The 23524-nt window shown below is 49.3% G+C and overlaps 3 protein-coding genes across 9 annotated transcripts in view; 1 reads left to right on the top strand and 2 right to left on the bottom strand.

Annotated features, from left to right (window-relative positions):
• Nucleotides 1–5: 5 nt before the first annotated feature.
• SLC39A5 (solute carrier family 39 member 5) lies at nt 6–5834 on the bottom strand. Its single transcript, XM_022571852.2, has 12 exons — nt 5760–5834; nt 5557–5617; nt 4136–4490; nt 3747–3930; nt 2541–2703; nt 2213–2382; nt 1844–1984; nt 1368–1464; nt 1110–1280; nt 823–903; nt 495–685; nt 6–268 (listed from the first exon to the last, which is right to left on the bottom strand). The coding sequence occupies exons 1-12, from the start codon at nt 5832–5834 to the stop codon at nt 125–127; spliced, it is 1833 nt and encodes a 610-aa protein (XP_022427560.2). The 3' UTR covers nt 6–124.
• NABP2 (nucleic acid binding protein 2) lies at nt 5821–11799 on the bottom strand. 5 transcript variants are annotated; one of them, XM_089920866.1, is made up of 7 exons: nt 11779–11799; nt 9633–9734; nt 9092–9230; nt 8914–8985; nt 8656–8737; nt 8498–8561; nt 5821–6347 (listed from the first exon to the last, which is right to left on the bottom strand). In XM_089920866.1, exons 2-7 carry the CDS (start codon nt 9709–9711, stop codon nt 6148–6150), a joined length of 636 nt encoding a protein of 211 aa, XP_089776992.1. In that variant the 5' UTR covers nt 9712–9734; nt 11779–11799; the 3' UTR covers nt 5821–6147. The 5 variants fall into 5 exon arrangements, with proteins under 5 accessions (XP_089776992.1, XP_022427568.1, XP_022427570.1 ...); XM_022571860.3 differs by lacking the exon at nt 11779–11799 and adding an exon at nt 11498–11751; XM_022571862.3 differs by lacking the exon at nt 11779–11799 and adding an exon at nt 10128–10216.
• Nucleotides 11800–11809: 10 nt separating this feature from the next.
• RNF41 (ring finger protein 41) overlaps nt 11810–23524 on the top strand; it is a 27459-nt gene continuing 15744 nt past the window's right edge. Inside the window, exons 1-2 of one of the 3 annotated variants that reach the window (XM_089920862.1) lie at nt 11810–12022; nt 14514–14697. The gene's annotated coding sequence lies outside the window, so the exon portion shown is untranslated. Of the gene's footprint in view, nt 12053–14513; nt 14698–23524 lie in introns of all 3 variants that reach the window. The other 2 variants (XM_022571855.3, XM_022571854.3) reach the window with 2 other exon arrangements.

The following is a 23524-nucleotide window of genomic DNA, read 5'->3' as shown; positions in this document are numbered from 1 at the left end:
TCATGGCTTTGGGATGGGTTCTGTTTATTAAAATCCTGTTGCTCCTACTGGCCCTGTGTCCCGCCTCCATTCCTGTGGTTGGGGGGAAGGAAGGGCAACCTGGACGCCTTTCCACTGGCCCCCATCAGCCATCAGAGACCAGAGGCCACAGCTGCTCCTCCAGCAGGGCTATGGTGAGCATGAGGCCACCCCCCAGCAGCAGCCCCAGCCCCTGCAGTAGCACACTGAGCGCAGGGAGGGGCCCAGGTGGACGAAGCAGGGCTGGTAGCTGAAAGAAAATAACAACATCAGGATCCTGGCCTTGTCTCTGCTCCTAAAACAGCAGAGGGAGATGTCAGCAGCTCTCCCCCACCCAAGCTCTTCCACACCCCTGTTTCTCACGTAGTCCAGCCACCCTTCCGGGGGGCCAAGGGGGAAGCAGAGGGACTGATACTTCCCTCTCCTCTACACCCACCCCGCTTCCCTTGGTTTCTCCGCACTACCCCACACCTCACCATGTCCACAAGGGCCACGTAGAGGAAGACCCCGGCAGTGACCCCAAATACCCAGGGCGTGAGGGGGACAGGGCCCAAACTGAGCCCCACCCCCAGGGCTGCACCCCCCAGTCCCAGGACTCCAGACACCAGGCTCAGCAGCAGCAGCCGCCGGAAGGGCAGCCCTGCCTGGAGCAGCATCGCGAAGTCACCTGTGGGGAGAGAGGACAGGGTAGGAGGGAGTACGCCAGGGCTGCCCCTCACCCACGTCACCGCCAGCCTCCAAGTTCCACCCCTTGGAGGTCTCTCCTTTCTGGAGTCGACCCCACTCCGCTCCTGCCATTCCTACCCAGTTCATGGGGCAGCTCGTGGCAGAAGACTGCTACGGTGGTGCTGAGGCCACTGGAGAAGCCATCAGAGAAGGCAGCGCCTGGGTGGGCAGGATGGGAGGTGGTCAGTCTGGAAGGAAGCTCTCCCCGGAGGAGGCTGGGGCCTGCATTCCCTCTGTGGTCCTCCCATTCCCCGCCCCCCCCCCCCACAAGGTAGCTCTCTCCCTGCCCCATCCAGTAACTAGGAGGCCTACCCTCTCCCTCCCTCCCCCCGCTCCTTCCCCTCCCTCCCTCCCCCGCCTCACACCTATGGCCAGCCCATCAGTGAGGTTGTGCAGACCATCCCCCAGGAGGACCATCCACGTGATATTGGTGCCACCGCTACCCTGACATCCATGACTGTGGCCTTGGCGCCCAGGAGGGGCCAGGACTGCTGGGGGCTGGCTGTCCTGCTCCCTCTGGCCCTGAGCCCCTGGCTCTGTGGGAAGGAGGGAAAGAGCGGTGTTGGTGGCCGCGAGTGAGAGCTGGGAGCCAGGGCCCGCTCTTCATGTCCTCCGCCAGTCACCTGGAACTGCCTGCAGGGGCCGAAGCGCCATCCCACTGCCATCCTCTGGGTCCAGGTTTGGAGTTCTGAGATCCTTTCTTTTTCGCTGGCAGCACCTCTGAAATGGGAGGGTGTCCCTCCTGAGGGAGGAGGCAGCGGAGCTGGGGGCTAAGGAGCGGCCAGGCTGCCAGCAGGGAAGGTGAACACCTGGTCCCACCTCTGCCACTTGGGGATGTTCTCTGGCCTCTGCTCTCTTCCCAGGCTGGCACCTCTCTGTTTCTTGTTGACTTGAACTCAGGAGAGGAGGCCGTTTGGCCGGAAGTCCTGGGTCTATGCTGAGGAGCCCCAACCCACTCCCTGTTAGCTGTCAGGTCCTGCACAGTCAGGCAAACGTCAGAGCCAGGAGCGCACTTGGCCCCTCACCTCCTGGCTTGAGTGGCCAGTTCTTGGCTAGGACTCTGGCCTCGGCAGGAAGAAGACAAAAGGGTGTCACTCACTGGCTTGAGCCCTCGTCGCCGCAAAAGCCCTAGCATGTTCTCCAGGACGAAGAGAAGAAAGAGACCACCAAGCACCGACAGTCCTGGTCCCAGGTCCTCCTCTGGCTGCCCGCCAGGTCCAGCATGCTGCCCTCCTTGCGCCTGACAGAGAGGCGGTCAGGGCAGACTCTGGAAGCACCTGCACCCAACAGCATCCCCCTCCTGAGATGGTGGAGAGAGGTGGTGAGCCTTCACTCATACGCTCTACTAGAAGGCAGCTGTGGGCTGAAGCTGGGGTGGGAGAGAGGATGTCCTATGACTGGGAACACACTGGCTCCATGGAGGCTGTCCACCCCTGGGGCAGGGGGACAGGAAAGGGGCTTCACGTACATGTGGCAGCAGGTGTAGCAGGGCGTCCCCACAAAGAGTGCCCACGGCCAGGGCCCCCAGGAAGCCCAGCAGGGGCTGCAACAGATGAGGTCCCAGGAGCCGCAGCAGCAGCAAGGAGAGGGGAGCAGGCAGGCTGAGCAGCAGGACCGCCAGGGCACTATGAACCAGGGCTGGGGAGAATCAGGGGATGAAGTTAGGCACGGCTGAAAGGGAGGCCTTAAAGGGAATGCTGCAAGGGGAGGCGGGACCCCAACGAACCCCCTTCCTTGGCTTGGGCCCCACTCCCTACAGGATTCAGGTGCCCCACCACTTGCTCTCCCCCACTGACCAGATAGCAGATCCCCTGGGGGTGTTGGAGCTGGGGCCCGGATGCAGACACGGCTGTCAATCTGATAAAGCAGGGCTGGACACAGCAGAGCAAACTGACGAGGGGTCAGAGGAGCAGCAGGGCTCAAGCCAAAATTGACCAGCAGCTGGGAGCCATTCAGACACTAGGGAAGTGGAGTTGGAGGTCACACATTGGGGAATTGCTGAGAACTGTGATTCAGATCTTTAATGTCTGCCCTTCCATTGCATGGGCTCCTGGGTCTCTCCCAGGGTCCCCTTTGCTCACACTGGCAGGTGCATCAGGGACTCGGGACAGTTAGGTATAATCAGTGTGTGTTAATTATTAGTGAATATTCAAACCAATGCAAACATTCAGTTCGGTACAGATTGGGTGCTAGTGAACATCGCCATCATCTCCCTCCTTCCCAAGCCCCTGATGTCTCATTAATTTGGTGATGGAATTGATTGGACAACTAGAGCCCTCCATTGCAGAATCTTAGAAGGGAAAAGAACCTAAAATGCCATGCTACCGTCCTCTCAGCAGCTCTGTCACTTGTTCAACCAGCCTTGGCTTGAATGCTTCCTGGGATGGGGTGCTCACCTCACCAGGCCTGTTTCAGGTTGGCTTTGGCTGCCCTCTGGTGTACATGGAACAAGTTCACTGACTTTCTGGATGAAGACAGCCATCTACCGCCTGCAGGCCGCATTCTCCAGATAACCAGCTCCAGAGGCTACCCTGGGCTGCTTCTCTGAATTCTCTGCTTTGCCAAGTGTGGCCCCTAAACCAAGTCTTGGAGCTTGGGGTATGGGTTTATCTACTCTGAGCCCAGAGGGGACATATTTCACTACTGGAATAACATACCCTAAGATCACACCTGGATTTTTTTTTTAAGTAACCATTTAAAATGACTTTTTTTTTTTTTTTTTTTTTTTTTGTGGTACGCGGGCCTCTCACTCTTGTGGCCTCTCCCGTTGCGGAGCACAGGCTCCGGACGCGCAGGCTCAGCGGCCATGGCTCACGGGCCCAGCCGCTCTGCGGCATGTGGGATCTTCCCGGACTGGGGCACGAACCCGTGTCCCCTGCATTGGCAGGTGGACTCTCAACCACTGTGCCACCAGGGAATCCCCAAATGACTGACTTTTTAAACATTTCAGGCCATCTAAATCCCATGGCTCCTTTTCCCTCGCTCCAGATCATCAGACTCACATCCTCATTCAGATGGTCAGCCAGTGAATGGTCCAGCAGCAGAAGCCTGTGAAAGAGGCCCAGGCCCGATGGGGCTGGCCCATGGGCTGGTGCTGGGGCCTCGGTCTCCTCCAGGTCACCCCACCCAGGGGGGTGCAGAGGCAGCCCTGCCCAGACGTCCACACTCAGCTCGGGGTCCTGGGGCCTAGAGTGGATGGATAACAAAGTCAGACTTACTCATGTTCTCTCAGAAAGGGGCTGTGAAAGGATGTAACGAATCAGGTTCTGAAAAATCTGTAATTCCAGGAATCTGATTTTAGGAAGCCAGAGCTAGGCAACCGGAGGAGACTGATCCAAGTACTGAGAAGAGCTGGGGTGTGACATTTTGGGGTGGGGAGAGGGGTTAGTACCTGTGCGTGGAATTGTCTCCAGCTGGGGGTGTAGCCCGACCAGCTGGAGGCCCGTGGTGTCCCAGGTGGAGGGCCTGAACTCGGCCTAGCCCCAGGCTGTGGAGAAGCCTCGCTAGGCCCCCTGCAGTCAGCGTCCCATTCTCCCCATACAGGCCAAACAGCTGGGCCAGGTAATGGTTCTGCTCCTGCTCAGCAGGGCCCAGGTAGGGGGCTGAGCCCCCTACCCAGCCCAAGGCCACCCACACACACAGGCCAGCCAGCAGATGACTCACTGGGGGCCCCATTATCGGGGGGACAGGGTTAGAGGCTCTGGTTCCGGCTTCTACTCCTCCAGGAACATCCCGAGGACCGTGCCCTGGAAGAACAAGGAGAAGGGGGCTGGGGCTCCTGCCCTGCTGTCCAGCCCAGGGCCTGGGGAGCCTGCACCCCTCACACCACCCCCTCCTTGAATGCTGCAGCGGCAGCCTCCTTCCTTCCTCCCCATTGCCTCCTTCTGAGCAGCCTCTTGCTTCCCAGTTCCTAGAACACCTTCCCTGAACCAGAACACTCCCCTCACCTGATCCAGAGCTGACCTGTCCCTGTCCCTCCCCTATCCCCCAGACCCCACCCCTCAACCTCACCCCACCTCTCTATCCCCCCTCAATCCCCAGGGCCTCACCCCCAACTGGCAGTGTGAGAGCCGTCACCTCAGGTCCCCATGAGGCCTCGCTGTGGACACTTAGAGGTTCCTGGGTTGTGGAGGGGAGCCAGGCTCAGCCTCCAGCTGCCCAGGTAGATCGGAGGCCATGTCAGATAGAGGGCTGGGATGGACAAGCCCCCACTCCCAGCCCACCTGCCTGGGGGCGGGGCCAGGGAGGTGCCAGTGTGGGAAGGCTTACATCAGAGAGGAGTTAATGGTTCACTGGTCTCTGGGGTGGGGGTCAAAGGTCAGTCTTGGCTGGGCCCCTGAGTAGGGAGGGGCCACCCTCTGCCCCTGGAAAAGCCACATGGCCAAGGAGAACCAGGGCCTGGGCTTTTCTTCTAAATAATTTACACCCCAACCCAGGTGGTACCGTCTTAGCCTCTCCCTGCCTATACTCCCACCTCACCTACCTTACATATGGCATCGGGCTTCATTCATCTCCAACCCCCATCCCCACATTCCCTGGGAAGTTTGGACCCAGGTGTCCCTAAGCTGGAGAGGAGGGTAAAGAGGCAGATAAGTGGCAAACCCAGATGCGTGGGGAAGAAATTGTTTTTAGCACTTCCTCATCCCAGAAGAGTAAGAGCCAGACCTCTGGGAATCTATGACCACGAGAGGGGACGCTCTGGTGGGAAGAGGAAAGGAGTATCTGGGCCTCCTCAGATGTCTGACCTGGCTTAAGGTTGGGGAGCACAGTCTGACTGGGGTGACCGGTCCAGGGGGTCGAGGTCAGCATTACCTGACAGCAGGAAACAGGAAGGACGCCCAGAGGAAGGGGGACACAGTCTTCTTGGTTCCAGCTGTGGGGGGTAGGCAGGCAGGCGGACAAGGGTCACCGGCAGGGAGGGGGCAGGGGAGGGGCACTACCTTAAAGGGGCAGGCCTCCTTTGCCCGGGCCTTGCCTGTAACCTATCTCCCCTCCACCTCCTAGGGACACCCCACTCTCCCAAATGCCCAGCTGCCGACCTCTTCATTTTCCCACAAAGAGCAAAGGAGTCCAGTACAGAGTGGTAACATTTATTAGGAAGGAGGGATTCAATTAAACTTCCACATCACACACCCAAGGATCAGACTGTAACCGTCATTTCTAAAGAGGAAGGCGGGGAGGCAGAGGGCCTGGACTCCCAGGGGACAAGCCGCTTCAGCTGACAAGGAGGGGACTATGGGCTGAGGGAGGATAAGGCCACTGCTCACCACCCCTCCAGTGAAGTTTAGTGGCTAAAATACTCCTACACACCCCCTGCCCCCAAAAGCCAGCAGCCCAGTAGAAAGCTGTGTTCTCTAGCAGACACCTGGGTTGTGGCTGGTGGCAGGGAGGAAGAGTGTCTTGCTATCTCTTGCTGCTCCTCCGGGTTTCTTTGCCATTACTGACAGGGCTGCTGGAGGGGCCAGGAGGGCCGGCAGGTGTGTGGTTGGGCTGGCTTCGGGTAATTCGGGGTGTGGGGGGGTGGGGGGGAGTGTGAGGGGGGTGTGGGCCACCACCAGGACCTGGTGGGGTGCTCAGTCCATTCCCGTTCTGGCTCTCAGAGGCTAGTTGTGGGAGAAGGGGAAGAAAAACCGGAATTAGAGAACTAAGGTCGGCAGGCATCCGTCCCCAAGGCCCGCCTCCAGCCCCAGCAGGCAGCACAGTCTCCACCGAGCACAGCTGCGCACTGATGCCGTTGGACCAAGTGCAAAGGATGTGAGTTGTAGGAATGGGGCCCCAAAAAGATGCAATCATCATTTTGGCAGTTGCTACATGAACTGTCGTATGATATTTTTTCTTTCTTTTTTGTTTTTAATTGTTGGTTTTTTTTTTTGGCTGCGCCACGCAGCTTGTGGGATCTTAGTTCCCCAAACCAGAGATTGAACCTGGGCCCTCAGCCGTGAAAGCGTGGAGTCCTGACCACTGGACTGTGGGGAATTCCCGATATATTTTTTTTCTCTTTTATCCATCTCTGTATCATTAGGAGTCAGATCTAGAAATAGCTGTTTAGTTCTAGGCTCAAGGACCACCGACAAAAGAACCCTTGACCAAAAGTGACTGTAAGACTGGAGAAGCATTGGGAAAGGAAGGGCCTGAAGTTTCCATCTTAAAATGTAAGAAGGATCTTAAAAAAAAGAAAGAAAGAAAAAAGTGTGGTGGTGTGTATCACAATGATACATGTTCACTTGGGAAAACAGAAATAAGAATAAGCACAAAAACTATTATACATACTCTCACAGAGTAAGCAAAATAACTATTATACATACTCTCACACCCCCAAAATAACAGACCACATTTTTGTGTATATTTTCAGTGTTCGATGGTTTCCTTGAACTACCTTAGCTGTGCAAATCATTATCACCACACTTACCACAGTGTATTACAACTGTTGTCTGTGGGACTATTCCTTTCATGGACTGCAAGCTCCTCAAAGCAAGTGCTATGTTTTTTCCTTGGCATTCCTGATCTATAAATGCTTGTTAAATGAAGGCAGAGGCCTGCCTCTCACATACATAGGGCGTCATGAACCCTACCCATATCCCTGCTGAATCCTTCTGCTCCATCAGACTAAGATATCTGCAGCCAAAAATGGAAGAATAAAGCCCCTTCCTTAATTCACAGAAAAAATGAGGAGTATGTAGGAAGTCATCATTTTTATGCCACACATGTTTTTTTAAAACCTTCTGTACCTGTTAGCAGATGACAAAGTGAATAAACATCTGGCAAATGAATATTAGGGACAAACAAGCTTAAGTGTACCTTATTTAAAATAATTTTATAAATTATGGAGTTATGGAGACCTGAGAATACGTAATAGTCATATTTTCAGTTGAAAACATGGATGCTACTCTTTTGTGGTGGAATTAAATGTTGTTATTTCACGGTGTTCCTAAAGAACACCGTGACCCTGAGTGGTTCTGACACAGACAATTTTGGAAACCATGGTAACTGGGGATGCAGACACAGACTGAGGAAGGGTAGAGGAAGCCTGAAGCCTAGTGTCACAGGGAGAAACATAAGGCATGGATCAGAGGCAAGAGAGAGACAAACACCCAGGAGTGGTAGGGTCAGCTGCGAGATGACCCAGAAGGAGAAAAGAGCAATAAAAACCAGGTTCCTAAGGAGAAGCCAGGAGACGAAGGAAATGATGTTGGTGAGTGATTCTAATCAAAAGCTGATGACCTGCAGTAAGCCAAATTCCTCAAGAGACCAAAAGCAGGGGCTTCTGAGTTGGAAGAACCATAATCCTGAGGGCCAAGGCCTAGAAGCAGGGCCTTTAGTTTTCAAGAAAGTGGCAACCCTAAAGGGGAACTATTTAGTGCTTAAAGTTGAGCAGTGTGGACTCCATGCTGAGTCCTGTAAGTAACAGTGTATCAGAACTGATAATGAATCAAAATAGGCAAGGGGAGAAAAGGCAAGGTTCTGCCAGAGAAGAAGCAGAGAGGAACAAGCTAGAATGAAAGAGGGCAGTCTTTGTGGAGAAGCTGCTCTCATTTTTGCCTCTGAGTGGCAGTGGCAAAAGGGAGCTCTATCAGTGATAGAAACATGGCCCCAAATCTTTTCACCCCAGGGACTTGCAAAAGAACTGGGAGAATTGGGTGCAAGAGGATATATTGAGAGAAGAGAGATCTGGAAAAGGGATGAGGGCAATGCATCTTTCCAGGCTGGGGAGATTAGGACTAGGAGGACCAGTGGATGGAAGGAACAGGTTTACCTGGAGAAGTGGCGGGGGGTCCGGTGGTAGGCTGGGGAGCCGTAGGGCTGCTATCGTTCTGTACCTGAAGGCACAAATGACACATTCAGACCTTACTCCCTACCATGCTTCTTGGCCTGACCTGCCCTCCTTCCACACATCACAGCCATGGGACTCACCGTCTTGTTGGGTGCCTGCTGGGCACTGTATTCTGGATTTGGCTCACTGAAGTTAGGAACCTCAGAATAAACCATACAGAATCTGCAAGGGGAGAAAGTGGCAAAGCCTCAGGCCCAACCTCTGGGCTACTCTGGAAACCTCAGAAAGGTCCAGGTACAGGAAAGGGAATGCACACCCTTATGCTGTCTCCTTGCAAACCTCAAACTTCTCTCCTTGGCCTGGTGCTTCTACATCCCCAGCTCCAAGACAGCACTTACTCTCCAATCTTTTGAAGATCACCCCCACGGCCAGTGTACAATGTCAGACAACCTTTGAACACTGAAGCGTACCTGTGGGGTCACAAAAAGCAGGATTCGAGTTACAGGGACTGTTAATCCCCCCGCCCCCCCACCCCGTTACTGCCCTTGAATAGCCAGAAGTCACCTGATGGCTTACCCTTTGGTGAGCCGGATAATATCCCCAGGCTGGATCAGGTTGCCCACGTCGTCCCAGACGGAGATATTGATGCTGCCAGTTTTGTCTGCCACTTTGCAGGTCCTAACCTCGTGCCCGTCCTTTGTCTTGGTCACTCGGCCTGGAGGGAACAGAACAATGGGGTTAGGGAGTGGATGGTCAAATAAATGGGGGTGGTGGTGATCAGAGGGATGAGGTCTAGATATTGGTGGAGTGAGGAAAAAGGTGTACAAACAGGGCAAAGTCAAATCCCTGGGGCAGGTGAGGGAGGGGCCAGCACCATGGAGAGGGCCCTGTGTGGGAAGAGGCCCAAGAGGCACTGGAGGCTTGGATCTGACAAGCGTTCCATCCATCTACCCTACACTGCAACTCTCCGGGTGGGGGCGAGGAGACTGGGCGTGAGCAGTCCTGTGGTGCGCCCTGCTGTGACGGGTGCAAGTTAAGAACAGAGGTGATGTTTCCCCCCTCCTGGCCCCCAACCCCGAGAATGCGCGCAGGGGGCCCACCGCGCCAGCAGAACCACCTGTCTCCAGCACAATGAAGATGAGGTTCAGGTTCTTGAGCCCGGGCTTGATATCCTTCACGAAGGTCTCCGTCGTCATGCTGCCCGAGCCTCAGCACCCCACTAGAAGGGGGAAAAGGGGACGAAGGTTCAACGCTTGGAGCCTTCGCCCCCATGTCCACTTCGCAAGGCCTACCTATCACACTAGGCTGGGGTCAGGCAGCCTCAAACCCTCTAACTCTTCTAAAAGGGTAGAAACGAACTTCCCCAGGGGCTTCCAACTTCAAGATCAGAATTCGGGGGTGTCTCTGGATAGACTGCTTCTGGGCTGGAAGCCCCCTCCCGGGATGCTCTTTCAGTATCAAGCCCCGAAGTAGGGAAGCCGACGGAGACGGGGGCAGGAAACCTGGTGCGGAGCCAAGGAATGGAATCTCACTCGCCAAACCCTCCCGAACCCTCATCTGTACAACCGGGGACTCGGTGCATCCTCTCCCCGACCCGCAGCCCACTACCCACCCAGCCTGCCCGCCGTACACTGCACCCCACTGAGCCGCCCGCAGGGGGAGCCAAAGGCCCCGCCGCCGCCGGATGCGGACCAATGGAACGCTGGAGTGCGAACATTCCCGGAAGTTTCCACCGGCGGGCCTCCTCCAGCCAATCAGCACCGCCCGCCCCCCCCCCCGCGTCCCGCCTCCAGTCCCCACCCGGCCAATCGCGATCCGAGATTCACGCGCCGCGAAGCGGGTGGGATTTTAGGTATTAAAGGAGCCAGGGAGAGGGTTGGCTGCGCAAGAAAACACGTGGACCACCAGGGGGCGTCTCAGGTACCAATTTTCCTCCACTTGACTAGGAGAATGCACTAAGATTTGTTTCTCCTAGACGTGACCCAGTGGAAAAAGAAGCAAAGGTTTTTGGAATCCGGCGGACAAAAGTATGAAACCCGGCTCATAACTTCTTTTCTCGACAGTTCTTCAATATGTGATTCCATTTTGCAGACGAGAAAAAGAAGTTATATAAGAAGCTGTGTCTAGCACACAGCAGGCAGTTTCCTCCTCTTCTCCAACTGCTTTAACTCTCATCTTTATTCCTGATTTGGGGTCCTCAACTTTAATGCACTATCCAGCTTGGTCAAGATCTCTGGAAAAAGCAGCATTCACAGCAGAGACAGACAACAGGCAGACTCACCCCCTCCCCCTTTGGAAGTAATGGAATCTGGGGCACCGAAAGCAACATTTGCATTAGACTCTCCCAGTTTGAAAGGCACCTGTTCCTAATGCACTTATCTCACTAGATCTCAGGGTCCCCTCAGAGACTGAAAAGAGGCCCGAACCTTTAGTTCCCTTTGAGACTTGTTACATAGTCAACAAAAGGCAGCTAGCTCTGTAATGTTGCCTATAGGCCAATTATATATAAACAATATACGTACATGTGCATTACCATTTGCTTGGCGAATATCCATATCAAATACTGCTTACTATCAGATTAGCCTAAGAGGCCATGTAATTGTAATGCCTTGGTTTGCTTAATCAATCCCTTACCTTCTCCTAGAGGGCTTTAGGGTCCACCTTGACTTTCCTCGGAGCTCAAGTTCTCTCCCGCCCACACCCCCAGCCATGGTGCTGTACCCTAAGGAAATCAAACCACAACCCGGGAAGAGGGACATTTTATCTCCCTCCTCTCCCGTTAGGTGTTTCAGGGAACTGTACAAGTGTTTGGAAGGCCGACGTACAGACGTCAGGAGTGCGACTGGGAGAGAGGCGGGCAACCCTGGATCAAAGTTGTCCGGTCAGACACTCCCCCATTCCCCACCCCGTGGTCGCCTTGTTGACTACATATCCACTCCCATGACCATGAGTCATGAGATCGGGAGGCTCCGGGATGCTGACCACAGCTCTGGAAACGGGAGAGGGACCGGGGAGACGGCAGGTCACTGCAGGCCAGCCTCCTAGAGACGATCTCGCAGCAAGCCGCATCAGCTTTAGGGCACGAACACGTGCACCCCTCCAAAGCGAAGTCTCGCGCTCCGGGAGAGTCGGCCCCCAGCTCTGTCGCTGACGCTCACGCTGGGGAGAACATAGAGCTCTCCCTCCCAAATGGCTATCTAGTTCTCGCTGGGACCATAAAGACTTCCGGTCTAGAGCGGAGGCCTGGCTAGCCTTCCACTCACCTCGTTGGCCGCTTGTGGCTTCTAGTTCGGGGCTGAGTTAAACAAAGAGGCGGAGTTTGGTGACGAGCTTCCGCTAGGTTGCGTAGCAGCGGTGGGCGGGGCAAGGGATCTGTCCCACACCGCGAAGAGTGGTCGGAACCAGCTCTCGTCTTCTTCCCCTTCCCCTTCCCCTCCCAGGAAAAGCTGGGACCCGGCACCCTGGCTATCCCTTGGCCGCTGCGGCCTCAGCTCCAGCCAGGCCTGGGTACGGAGAGTCCAGACCGCTTCCAGGGCGGTGCGTACGGCGCCTGCGCGAGCTCCCACCTAAAAGAGGGTGTGGGAGGGGAGGGGGCAAGGTCCCAGGGGGGTTGGGACGGGGGTTCGAGCTATTGGAGGTCAGGAGGAGGGATGGGAGTAAAGATGAAAAATGGAGGAAGGGAGCAGTAATAGGGAGGAGTCTAGAGGTGATACAGGGGCGCTGATGGGTGGGTTGTTGGGGAGGTCCATTGGAGTGGGGGAGCCTTAGGAAGTGCGGGAGGGGGCCTGGGCTGGCTGGAGGACAGGGAGGGGGTCGAATTGGGGGAACCACGTGGTGTTTAAATGGGCAATGATTGACGGGCCGGAAGGGGAGGCAGGGAACATACTGGGGGTCAGTGTGGGCAGGGGCGTCGGAACCTGAACCCCCGCCCTCGAAGCGCCATAGCTTGGCTCCTCTCCCATGCCTTGTCTTTGACAGCCTTGTCTTCCTCCTCCATTCCTTCCCCCCTCTCCCTCCCACCCCTCCATGAAGGAATCTCACATTCCTTACATCCCTGCCCTGGATTGCCAGTCCCTCTTCACACACTTCACACACCGGAAAGCCTTCTCCAAACCAGAACGCAGAGGAAATTGAGGATTGGGAAGTAGGGGGCCGGAGAAGGAGCAGAAAGCTGAGAGGGGTGAGGGTGTTTTGCCTGAGGGACTGACAGACATCTCCATTCAGAAACTGACTTCATTCTACCTAGTAGCAAATGTGGCTGTTAGAGACCACTGAATCACCGTTCTTGGGGACTGGGCTGTGGTAGTGATAGTCTAATCCCTTCCTATACAGGTGGTTTTAGTCTGACAATAGAGCAAGAAGCTGACAATGTTGCAGGCTGATAGTTGTCCCCAGATAGGAATGGCGGGGAATCGGAGTGATGCAATAATGTTACTGCCCTGTGTGTCCAGCTGGCTTTGTGGCTGTGCCTGGTTCCCAGTAATGGGAAAGAAAGAACAGGCTTCTTTCAAGCATTTCCTCATGGGCCCTCAGTACTCTAAATTTATTTTGCAGTCTGTTACTACAAATACCTTACCTATGAATAGCGGTATTCAGTATGCTTTCACATTTATTATGTCATTTGCTTTTCCTGGACAATATGTAAGGTCGATAAGGCAGTTATCATTTTCCTTACTTGACAGGTGAAGAAATTGAAAATTACAGAAGGGATACATGGCTTGTTAAAAGCCATACAGTTGGTAGAACTGGGACCAGAACCCAAGTCTCCTGACTCCTGGTCCTCCTCTCAGTTGAAAAATCCTGTTTTGTTCTGGTAAAGGGAGCACTGAAGGACGATTGGTTTTCCCAGGCTAGATAACTGTTTGCTTTCTGAGTCTGAAACTTGTCACTGGAAGACTGAACATAGCCAACAGCACTGGCTCCTGGAAGCATTTCTTGACATGCAGGTGCTTGTGCCAGGCTGTTGCTGTGGTCAAAATGGAAGAAGCATTATACCCTCCTCTGTATTATGGATGGGAGAGACAGATCAACTTCCCCCCACCTCCAACTACAGGGAAGAGAAAGTGGATCTGGCCTTGCACTTTTATCCTCTGATTAGTTTTTTTTTTTTTTTCCTCTGATTAGTTTTAAAATACCATACTAATGTGTTATGGCTGATGAACGTAGTAAACTAATGAGCACGTATACCAGACTCAGGATGAAATGGTCTCTGTTTTATGACTAAAAATCGTCATCCTTTCTAACATAGCTGTTAACATTGATAGATGTGAAGGTAAGGAAAGGAATTTGAATAGTTTCTATTCTGCGTCTGAAGCCTTGTCTCCTTCTACTTAGTTTCATCCTTTTAGTAATGAGAGTCTGGTCAGCTTAATCATACTGCTACCTCTAGTCTTTCCAGTTTCCTACCCTAGAATAATTTCCTGATTCACTGCCTCTTCATTTTTTTTTTTAAAGCCTGATCCCCTCAGGAATATTTCTGGACTTGGAAGTAGAATTGCACCTGTACCAACATTCTTGAGCATCTTCTTATGAAACAGTATTTTCCAAGTGGAGAGTAGGACAGAATTCTTTTTATATGAAATAATTTTTGTGAAAGCACTCTGGAAACATTAAAGCATCATACTGTACGTGTAAGCTGTCATGGCTCTCTGCATTGTATAGCCACAGATTTAGACTCATTGACATTACTTTTAGTTGTATGCACTGAATAAAAGAACCTTTTTCTATCTCAAACAGCTCCTCTTCCCTACCTTTCTTCTTGTCCCTTTCTCTCCCCCTCTCAGCTATGTTTGAATCACCTGGTCTGTGCGTGTGATTCCTTAGCTGATGATCTCACTCCTTAGAGGGTAGCCTGGATGCCTAGCCTTGAAACCTATAGTTCTTAGTGGAGTTGTCTCGTCCTCCTCAACCAACCACCAGATCCCAGTCTGTCTAGTTTCACTGCCAAGTGCAGGTAGTTCTCCTGACTCACCTTTTTCTTCCTTGTTCCTATTAATAGAGTGCTCCTGATTGTGACATCACATCCATCCCCTTGGCAATGGAGCTTGTCCCTAGGAAGGAAGACTCAGTCGGAGAATAGCCAACAAGATGGGTTACTGGGAATGTCTCCTGAGTGGCACTGAGTGGAAGCATCAGGGGGTTGGAGCCTTGTGAACAGGGAACCTGCCCCCAACACTTGGAAGGTAAAGAGCCTTGATTCAGAATCCCATTCTGGGCTAGAACCCTCTTCTCTGCCAATCCGGGTTCCTTCTGCTCTTGAAAGCCTGATTCTCAAAACTCTTTTATGTATAAAACTTTCTGTGATTAACCCACATCAATCTGTTCTTCTTTGCATACTTATGTCTTACGTGAACTATTAACTTTTATTTGTTGGTAAATTGCTTAGTAAATTTTACTCTTTTTATGTGTTTTATATCCTGTATACTCAGCCATTGGGCTCAAGCCTGCACCTTAGTTTGAGGACAAGGATTGTGTTTTCTGTTTCTTTTACATGTCTATACTGGCAAGGGGGCTGTGTATATAGGATGAAGATGAGGTTTGGGGTAACCACACAAATAGTGCTTGGTGCTGGTGATCCAGTGGGAGGTCCTTGCTGGTCTTTGAGGCCTGGTAAGCCTCACTTTAGGTGTTAGAGTTGTTAGTTGGGAGTTCTGGAAGAATTGTGTGCCCTCTGGATTCTTTTTTAAATTGAACCAATTAAAACGTGCTGAAGAAGCCTAACTTTAAAAATCTCCTGTGCTAAATCTAGTCTGGATCACAGCATTCTGGAAGTAAATGGGACTTTAGAGGCAATGAGGAACCTGAGTTCCTAAGAGCTCAGTTCTCTAAGAGGGGGAGTAACTTCACTCTAAGGATTCTACTGCTTAAATGAAAAAGACCACTTATTTCACTTAGAAAGTGAAGAGGGTTGCCAAAAGAGAGCAAGGCCAGACTTTGCTCTCATAAAGCCAGGGCACCTTTTATAATATAATTATCCCCTAATTTAGCCTATTCTTGTACTTACGTAGAATTTATGTAGTTTCAGATGTTTCATTTCATGTGGAGTAAAGGGAACTGAGGCCCAGAGAGGTTAAGTAACTTGCCCAAGGCTACACATTGGTCGGTAATATAGCTAGAACTAGGACTCAGGTTTCTAGATTCTCAACTCAGTTTTCTTTTTTTCCAGATCTATTTCTTTATTGGGAGACAGGGAGATAAGATGAAATGTTTTAGGGACACCTGTGAGACACCCTCCACCACCTACTTTCTTCACTAGGGTGAAATTCCTAGGAGTCACCTGTTTCATTACACTGGGGCAGGTTATGGGGCCCTTTTCCTATGTGTCTGGTGATTTGTAGTAATTGGGCTGAATCCTCAGCTCTCTGCACCTTTGCTGTATTTAGGGCATGGAGGAGAGAGAATTAGAAGGAGACTACAGCACATATACTTGGCTTTTACCTGTATGCTTTTGCCACGAATTGGTGACAGCATGCCCAGTTACTCTAAATGGGTTGGAGTGGTTGCTGTAACGTTTCTCTTCGTGTGTGTGCGTCTGTGTGTGTGTGTGTGTGTGTGTGTGTGTGTGTGTGAATGTGCATGGTTTGTACACCTGTACATGGGTTCAAGAAACCCTGAATAAGGGAGGATAAATGTTCAGGCTCTGTTAGAAACAATCTGTTTTTTAAAATTTATTTATTTTTCGCTGCATTGGGTCTTTGTTGCTGCACGTGGGCTTTCTCTAGTTGCAGCGAGTGGGGGCTACTCTTCGTTGCAGTGCACGGGCTTCTCATTGTGGTGGCTTCTCTTGTTGCGGAGCGCGGGCTCTAGGCACACGGGCTTCAGTAGTTGTGCCATGTGGGCTCAATAGTTGTGGCTTGTGGGCTCTAGAGCGCAGGCTTAGTAGTTGTGGCTCACGGGCTTAGTTGCTCCGCGGCATGTGGGATCTTCCCGGACCAGGGCTGGAACCCGTGTCCCCTGCATTGACAGGCGTATTCTTAACCACTGTACCACCAGGGAAGCCCAGAAACAATCTGTTTTGAATTCCTAGCTCTCTCTAGGGGTAGAACAGTGAAAACAACTGCAACAGTAAGTTAAAAGGGTATAGGAAGGGGTCTAATAAAGTTCTCACATTTTTATAATAATGCTGACCAGGAATATAGAGAGACATCCCAGTGTAACAGTGAGGAAGTATAGCAACGTAATTACCTGGTTTGGTTCTGGCCTGTTGGGAATGCAGTTTTCGGTTTGGGTTCAGGATGTTCAAATCAGGGAATTTGGCAGAACTCCTATAAGTCTAAAGGGACACCTCAGTGCTACTTTAGTTCAGCTCCCCAACTTGAGTAATACCTTCCAAGGCCTTTTCCTATTCCATAACTCAAGGAGAAGATCTAGGAAACTGTGCTTCCAGTGGATGTGGTCACTGGCTGTGACTCTTGAGGTCCCCGTGGTTTCGGTTTTATTAAGGCTTCTGTCCCTAGGGCAGTGAGCAGTTGAGTTCTTGTACTGCATCCCCCTTGAAATGATAACCCACCCCAGTGACAGCCCGACAGCAGTGTTGAGAGTCCCCGAGGGTAGAAGGAATAGTCAAGGAGCCTAGCCTGTCAGCTTGACTGTCTACTTAGGGGCAGGGCAAGACGAGGCAAGGAGCTAGATTCCAAGATTGTGTATAACCACTTCAACATTTGTTTCCCATAGATGACAAATAGGAAATGCCGTAATCAGAATCGAAATCTAAATTTCCCCTTAATTCTCGAGGCCACACCTCTGAAAGGATATAGTTATAGGAGGGTAGATAAAACAGGAGCATCTCCAAGCACATAAAGTGGAGGTTTCTATTTAGAAAGAACAATGCCCAGCATCTTTGCAGAGTTTTGTAAACCTTGACTTTATAGTAGGAACTTTGCAACTCCTAAGCCTGGCTGGTGGCTTCCCACACCCTCTGGCCATCTCTGCACCAACTGAGGCTGTTTCTTTGGGGAAGTTCTCTGCTGTTTCTTTTGGCGATGTAGGATCCCCTGAGACCCCATTATGATAACTTTTCAGAATTTGTATTCCCCCTTAAGATAACATTGTTAGCACTGTTTTAAAATGAAAGCACAGTGAAGCTATACAATACAGGCTCTCAGCCTGCTTTCTGCATTGCCCCATAGCAACAAGGGAGAAAAGGGTACTGTTTTAATTTTTGCCCCTTGCTCTAAAGTAACTGATTTTTTAAAATAATTAAATCTTGCAGAAATATGTAACGTAGATCAAAAGTATAATCTCAGCATCTAGATTTTTAAAATGTATACGCTACATATACCACTTTAAAAAAACAGTTTTTATAAAAATGGGACCATACCGTACAAAATGGGACCATACTATTTTTGCAGCTTGCATTTTTCAGTTTGAGAGGCAGTTTAGCACTGCAGTTAAAGGCTTGAGCTCTGGGGCCAGTCTGCCTGGGTTGGAATCTGTCTCCACCACCTGTTAGCTATATGATTTTGAAGAAGCTTTTTAACCTTTCTGCATCTGTTTTTCATCTGTAAAATGTGGATCATGGTAATGCCGACCTCACACAGAGTAACTCATAGAGTTATTTTAATAATTAGTTGAGTTAATATACGAGAAATGCTTAGAATTGTGGCTAGCATATAGAAATAATAAATATTGATTTAATTATTATTTAATCATATAAGTAAAACATGATCACTGTTTAAAAAAAAAATAAAAGAGGAGGAAAAGCTAAGAGCAAAACTGTGAGGGATTTCCCTGGTGGCAAAGTGGTTAAAAACCTGCCTGCCAGTGTAGGGGACACGGGTTCAAGCCCCGGTGCGGGAAGATCCCACATGCAGCAAAGCAGCTAAGCCCGTGCGCCACAGCTACTGAAGCCTGAGTGCGTAGAGCCCGTGCCGGTGCTCTGCAACAAAGAATAGCCCCCGCTCGCCACACCTAGAGAAAGGCTGCGCACAGCAATGAAGACCCAACGCAGTCAAAAATAAATAAATAAAATTAAAAAGAACAAAAAACAGTGAGTGAAATTAAAAGTACTGATAGGGCTTCCCTGGTGGCGCAGTGGTTGAGAGTCCGCCTGCCGATGCAGGGGACACGGGTTCGTTACCCGGTACGGCAAGATCCCACATGCCGCGGAGCGGCTGGGCCTGTGAGCCATGGCCACTGAGCCTGCGCGTCCGCAGCCTGTGCTCCGCAACGGAAGAGGCCGCAGCAGTGAGAGGCCCGCGTACCGCAAAAAATAAATAAAATAAATGTACTAAAATTCTACACTTAGAGACAGCTTCTCTAATATATATCCTTCTAGATGCTCTCCAATATAAGTGTGTACACACATAAAATTTTTTAACAAACATGGCACTATAGTATATATAATATGTATGTGTTATTTTACTTATATATAAGTAATGAATAAATTTAAAAATCTAAATAAATAAATATTAATAAAAGCAAATATATCTAAGTTATATTAATGCTACATTGTATCCCATTTTATGGATGTAAGGAATTATACTGGATATTTGTGTCATTTCTGATTTTTTTTTGCTATTATAAACAATGTTTAGATAAACAACTTAGTATATTGTTTTGTACACTTGTGTAATTATTTCCTTAGGCTAAGTTACTGGAATTAGGATTGCTAGGTAAAAGGTAAAAAAATACACTTTTTTTAGGGGCTTCCCTGGTGGCGCAGTGGTTGAGAGTCCGCCTGCCGATGCAGGGGACACGGGTTTGTGCCCCGGTCCGGAAAGATCCCACATGCCACGGAGCGGCTGGGCCCAATATATATATATATATATATATATATATATATATATATATATATATATATATATGCTTTTTTAGGACATTGGTTTTTTGTTATGATTCACCTTGATTAACTTTTACTTGCAAGAGTACATTTTTTCCAGACCTTGCTATAGTATATTACATGTTATATGTATATGCTGTATATGTTATATGACATAAATGACATACATAGTATATGTGACATTGAGTATTTTGGACATATTTTTTGATTTAATCTTAATGTTGACACTTTCACAATTTAGGATAATTATAAATTTATTTCTTTATTTGAATATTGAGTGAACACACAGAGAAAATCTTTTTCAAAGGTACAAAGGGATAACTGAGGAAATTAAAATTTTCCCCCTGTTCCTGTCCCTTAATGACCCTTCCTGAGAAGCAACCACTGTTGGCAGTTTCTTATGTATCCTTGTGGAGAGTTCCATGCATATGAAAGCATAGTCACATACATATTATTTTTGGCACTTTTATGTGGCACATCATGGTGGCACATTTACATATACTATTATATACTGTAGTTTTTTTCTCTTAGTGTATCTTGGAAGACTTCATACCTGGCTCATTTTAAGGCAGCAATAATTTTTTTCCTCTGATTGATTTAATAGCTATTGTAGAGAAACCAGATTACAATTTGTTTATTTGGGGTAGATATTGTAAAGTTAGCAGTTCAACAGGTGAATTATGGATATTTGGTGATATTTTTGCTATCATGTAGAGGCTGTCTCAGGTAGCACCTATTCTTGACTCTTTCTCTTGTGCCTTCCTTTCATCCCAACTCTGTGTGTTTGTCTTGACTATGAGAGTGGTGGTAGCTATCATCCAGAACAGCACTAACCAGTGTCAGTTTGCATTAATTGAAGTAGAGAGGAAAGGTGCTAATAGTCCCATTGTGTTCATATTGGTCAGTCCACAGGTGAAGCTCTGGGTACCCTGTTTTAGAGGGACATAGGCATTCTAGAATGCTATGGGAGATTTGAGTTTAGGCTAGATATTTCTCATCTGTGCTCCTGCTGCACCCTATCTTGGCCTTTCCCTGGACTGTCAAAGCACAGGGTGAATGACTGTTGGGTACTGTGGAGAGGATTCCAGCCCTGGGATGTTAAACTAGATGGTCTCTTATGGCCCATTCTAACTCTCAATGCAAAAATAAGACTGTCTGAATTAAGTCAATAGGGAAAACTTCTGGGTGAGATCAAATTCTGTCACCTTTTATTCCTGAACTTCAAAAGTAAAAACATTCCTATACTTTTTACTCTTAAGTAATTTCTAAATTGAAAAAAATATTTTTCCATATTTGTGGAAGACTGTTTAAAGTTGAATTATGACAAAAAAAATGTATGCTCAATAAAACGTTTGATAGTTAAAAATAGAAGAAAAACATTATTCTTAGTTCTACACCTAAATAAAACAATTGTTATTGTGATAATTCTTTCTGGTCTCTTTGTACATGGATTATTTGTAAATATATACGTTTTTGTTTTGTTTTGTTTTTGCGGTACATGGGCCTCTCACTGCTGCGGCCTCTCCCGCTGCGGAGCACAGCCTCTGGACGCGCAGGCTCAGCGGCCATGGCTCACGGGCCCAGCCGCTTCGCGGCATGTGGGATCTTCCCGGACTGGGGCACGAACCGGTGTCCCCTGCATCGGCAGGCGGGCTCTCAACCACTGCGCCACCAGGGAAGCCCAATATATACGTTTTTAAACAGATCTGTATTCAAATTTGTGTCCTACTCTTTTCATCTATTATTGTATCATGTTACTGTATATTCCTCATAAGCATCATTTAAAAATAGATATGCTGGGCTTCCCTGGTGGCGCAGTGGTTGAGAGCCCGCCTGCCGATGTAGGGGACACGGGGTCATGTCCCGGTCCGGGAAGATCCCACATGCCGTGGAGCGGCTGGGCCCGTGAGCCATGGCCGCTGAGCCTGCGCGTCCGGAGCCTGTGCTCTGCAACGGGAGAGGCCGCAGCAGTGAGAGGCCCGCGTACCGCAAAAAAAAATAAATATAAATAAATAAATAAAAATAAATATGCTATTCCATCAGATGGGCTTACATTACCATAATTAAGCATAACTATACCTTCACTGTTCACTTAAATGAATAAGTGATTATCTGAATTTTAAAAGTTTACGGGTGTGATTTTTGAAAAACTATCTGGGCCTCTTTTGGTACCATCCTTTCTTTTTTCCTGCTTTAAGTGTGTCCCTCTTCCTGTTTAACATAATTCCGGATCCCCTTCCTACCTTTTCCCCAGTGACCAGATTCTCTCCCATCTTTACTTTTCCTTCTTCACTAGTGCTTTCCTCTCAGTACATAAACATCCTCAAACCTTTCTCATCATAAGGAAAAACACCCCTACACAACCCACTTCCTCAGCCTCCAGTGCTCTTCTAGCTGGTTCTCTCTCTTTTCCTTCCTTGGAAATCAAGCTTTCGACAGGGTTGTCTTCAGTCCCCATCTCTCTGTCTCACCTGTTCACTGTGAGCCACTGCAGTCTGTCTTCCACTCCCAATGCCTCACTGAAACTGCTCGCCACAGTGCCACCCAACTCCATGGAACCGCCTTCTGCTGTGGTGTCCACAGTCCCACATCCTGGCAGTTTTTGCTTTTTTTAATTTGACTTGTGTTTGCAGTTTTTGACACTTCTTTTCTCTCTAAGCATTCTACTTCCTTAGCTTTTGTGTGTGGGGGGGGGTAAAAAACACATAACATAAAATTTACCACCTTAACCATTTTTGAGAGTATATAGTTCAGTAATGTTAAGTATTTTCACATTGCTGTGAAACAGATCTCTGGAACTTTTTCATCTTGCAAAGCTGAAACTCTACTCATGAAACAAGCATTCCCCTTTCCCTCCCTGCTCCCTACACCCCCAACTCACTTAACTTTTGTGACCATCTTCTCTCCAGGATTTTCTCTTATCTCTGGCCAATCTTTCTCAGTCTTCTTTTGCAGGCTCCTTTTTGTCCCCCTTTTTAAGTGTCACTGATAAAGTATTTTCATGCACTGTTGTTGGTAGTGTAAATTGAAAAGGCCTTTCCAGAGTATCATATGGAAGTGTCTAGGAAAACAAATAGCAGGCACACCATTCAGTACCGCAGTTCCACCTCTCAGTGGAATCTGTCCTAGGAGAGAGATTTGTTCTTGTGCTCCAAAAAATCTTGTTACAAGGGATGTTAACTGCAACATGATTTGTTTCAGGGGAAAACTTGGCAGTCAGGCAAACTTCAGTCATGAGAGGATAATGGCAGAATACGTTGTAATCAAGGCTTAGACTGGTGGATTGGAAATTCTTACCACTAGAATATAAACTACATGAGAGAAAGAACCTTATTTGTCTTACTCATACGTGAATCTGTGCAACTTCCTTGGAGGTCCAGTGGTTAAGACTCCGTGCTTCCACTGCAGGGGGCGCGGGTTCGATCCTTGGGGAACTAAGATCCCCCATGTAGTGCAGCACAGCCGAAAAAAGAATCTGTATAGCAAAGAAGGGCAGTTGAAAGAATGAATGTTCACCAATCAATGGATGGGGAGAGGAAGGTGGGAAGAGAGGCTATATTCTTTTTTTTTTTTTTTTAAATATAGATTTATTTATTTATTTTTGGCTGCCTTGGGTCTTCGTTGCTGCTCGTGGGCTTTCTCTAGTTGTGGTGAGCGGGGGCTACTCTTGGTTGTGGTGCGCGGGCTTCTCATTGTGGTGGCTTCTCTTGTTGCAGAGCACAGGCTCTAGGTGTGCGGGCTTCAGCAGTTGTGACTCGCGGGCTCTAGAGCCCAGGCTCAGTAGTTGTGGCGCATGGGCTTAGTTGCTCCGCAGCATGTGGTATCTTCCTAGACCAGGGCTCGAACGCGTGTTCCCTGCATTGGCAGGCGGATTCTTAACCACTGCGCCACCAGGGAAGTCCCGAGAGGCTGTATTTTTTTAAAATGAAAATATAGTCATATATACTTGTGAAAAAAGAAAAACTAAAAAAATAAGCAAAGAGTCAGTGCTCCCCAGGGTTCTATAGTCTTCAGACCAACCCTTATTTTCTGTTTTCATTCTGTATACTTTCCCTGTGTGGCCTCTGAAAACCCATCAGCTACTACCTTCATGATTTCTACTTGGAATCTCAAACTGTACATGTCTAAAACTAGGATCATTGTTTTTTTACCCCATCCAGATCTTTTTTTTTTTAATTCTTATATTGGTAAATAAGAATTCACCACTACTTAGCCAAGGCAGAAACAAA

Source organism: Delphinapterus leucas, chromosome 11, assembly GCF_059928025.1.
Source record: "Delphinapterus leucas isolate spDelLeu-1000000601 "Yukka" chromosome 11, BTC_Dleu_Yukka2, whole genome shotgun sequence".
Lineage (NCBI taxonomy): Eukaryota > Metazoa > Chordata > Mammalia > Artiodactyla > Monodontidae > Delphinapterus > Delphinapterus leucas.
This window is presented reverse-complemented; position numbering and strand designations above follow the sequence as displayed.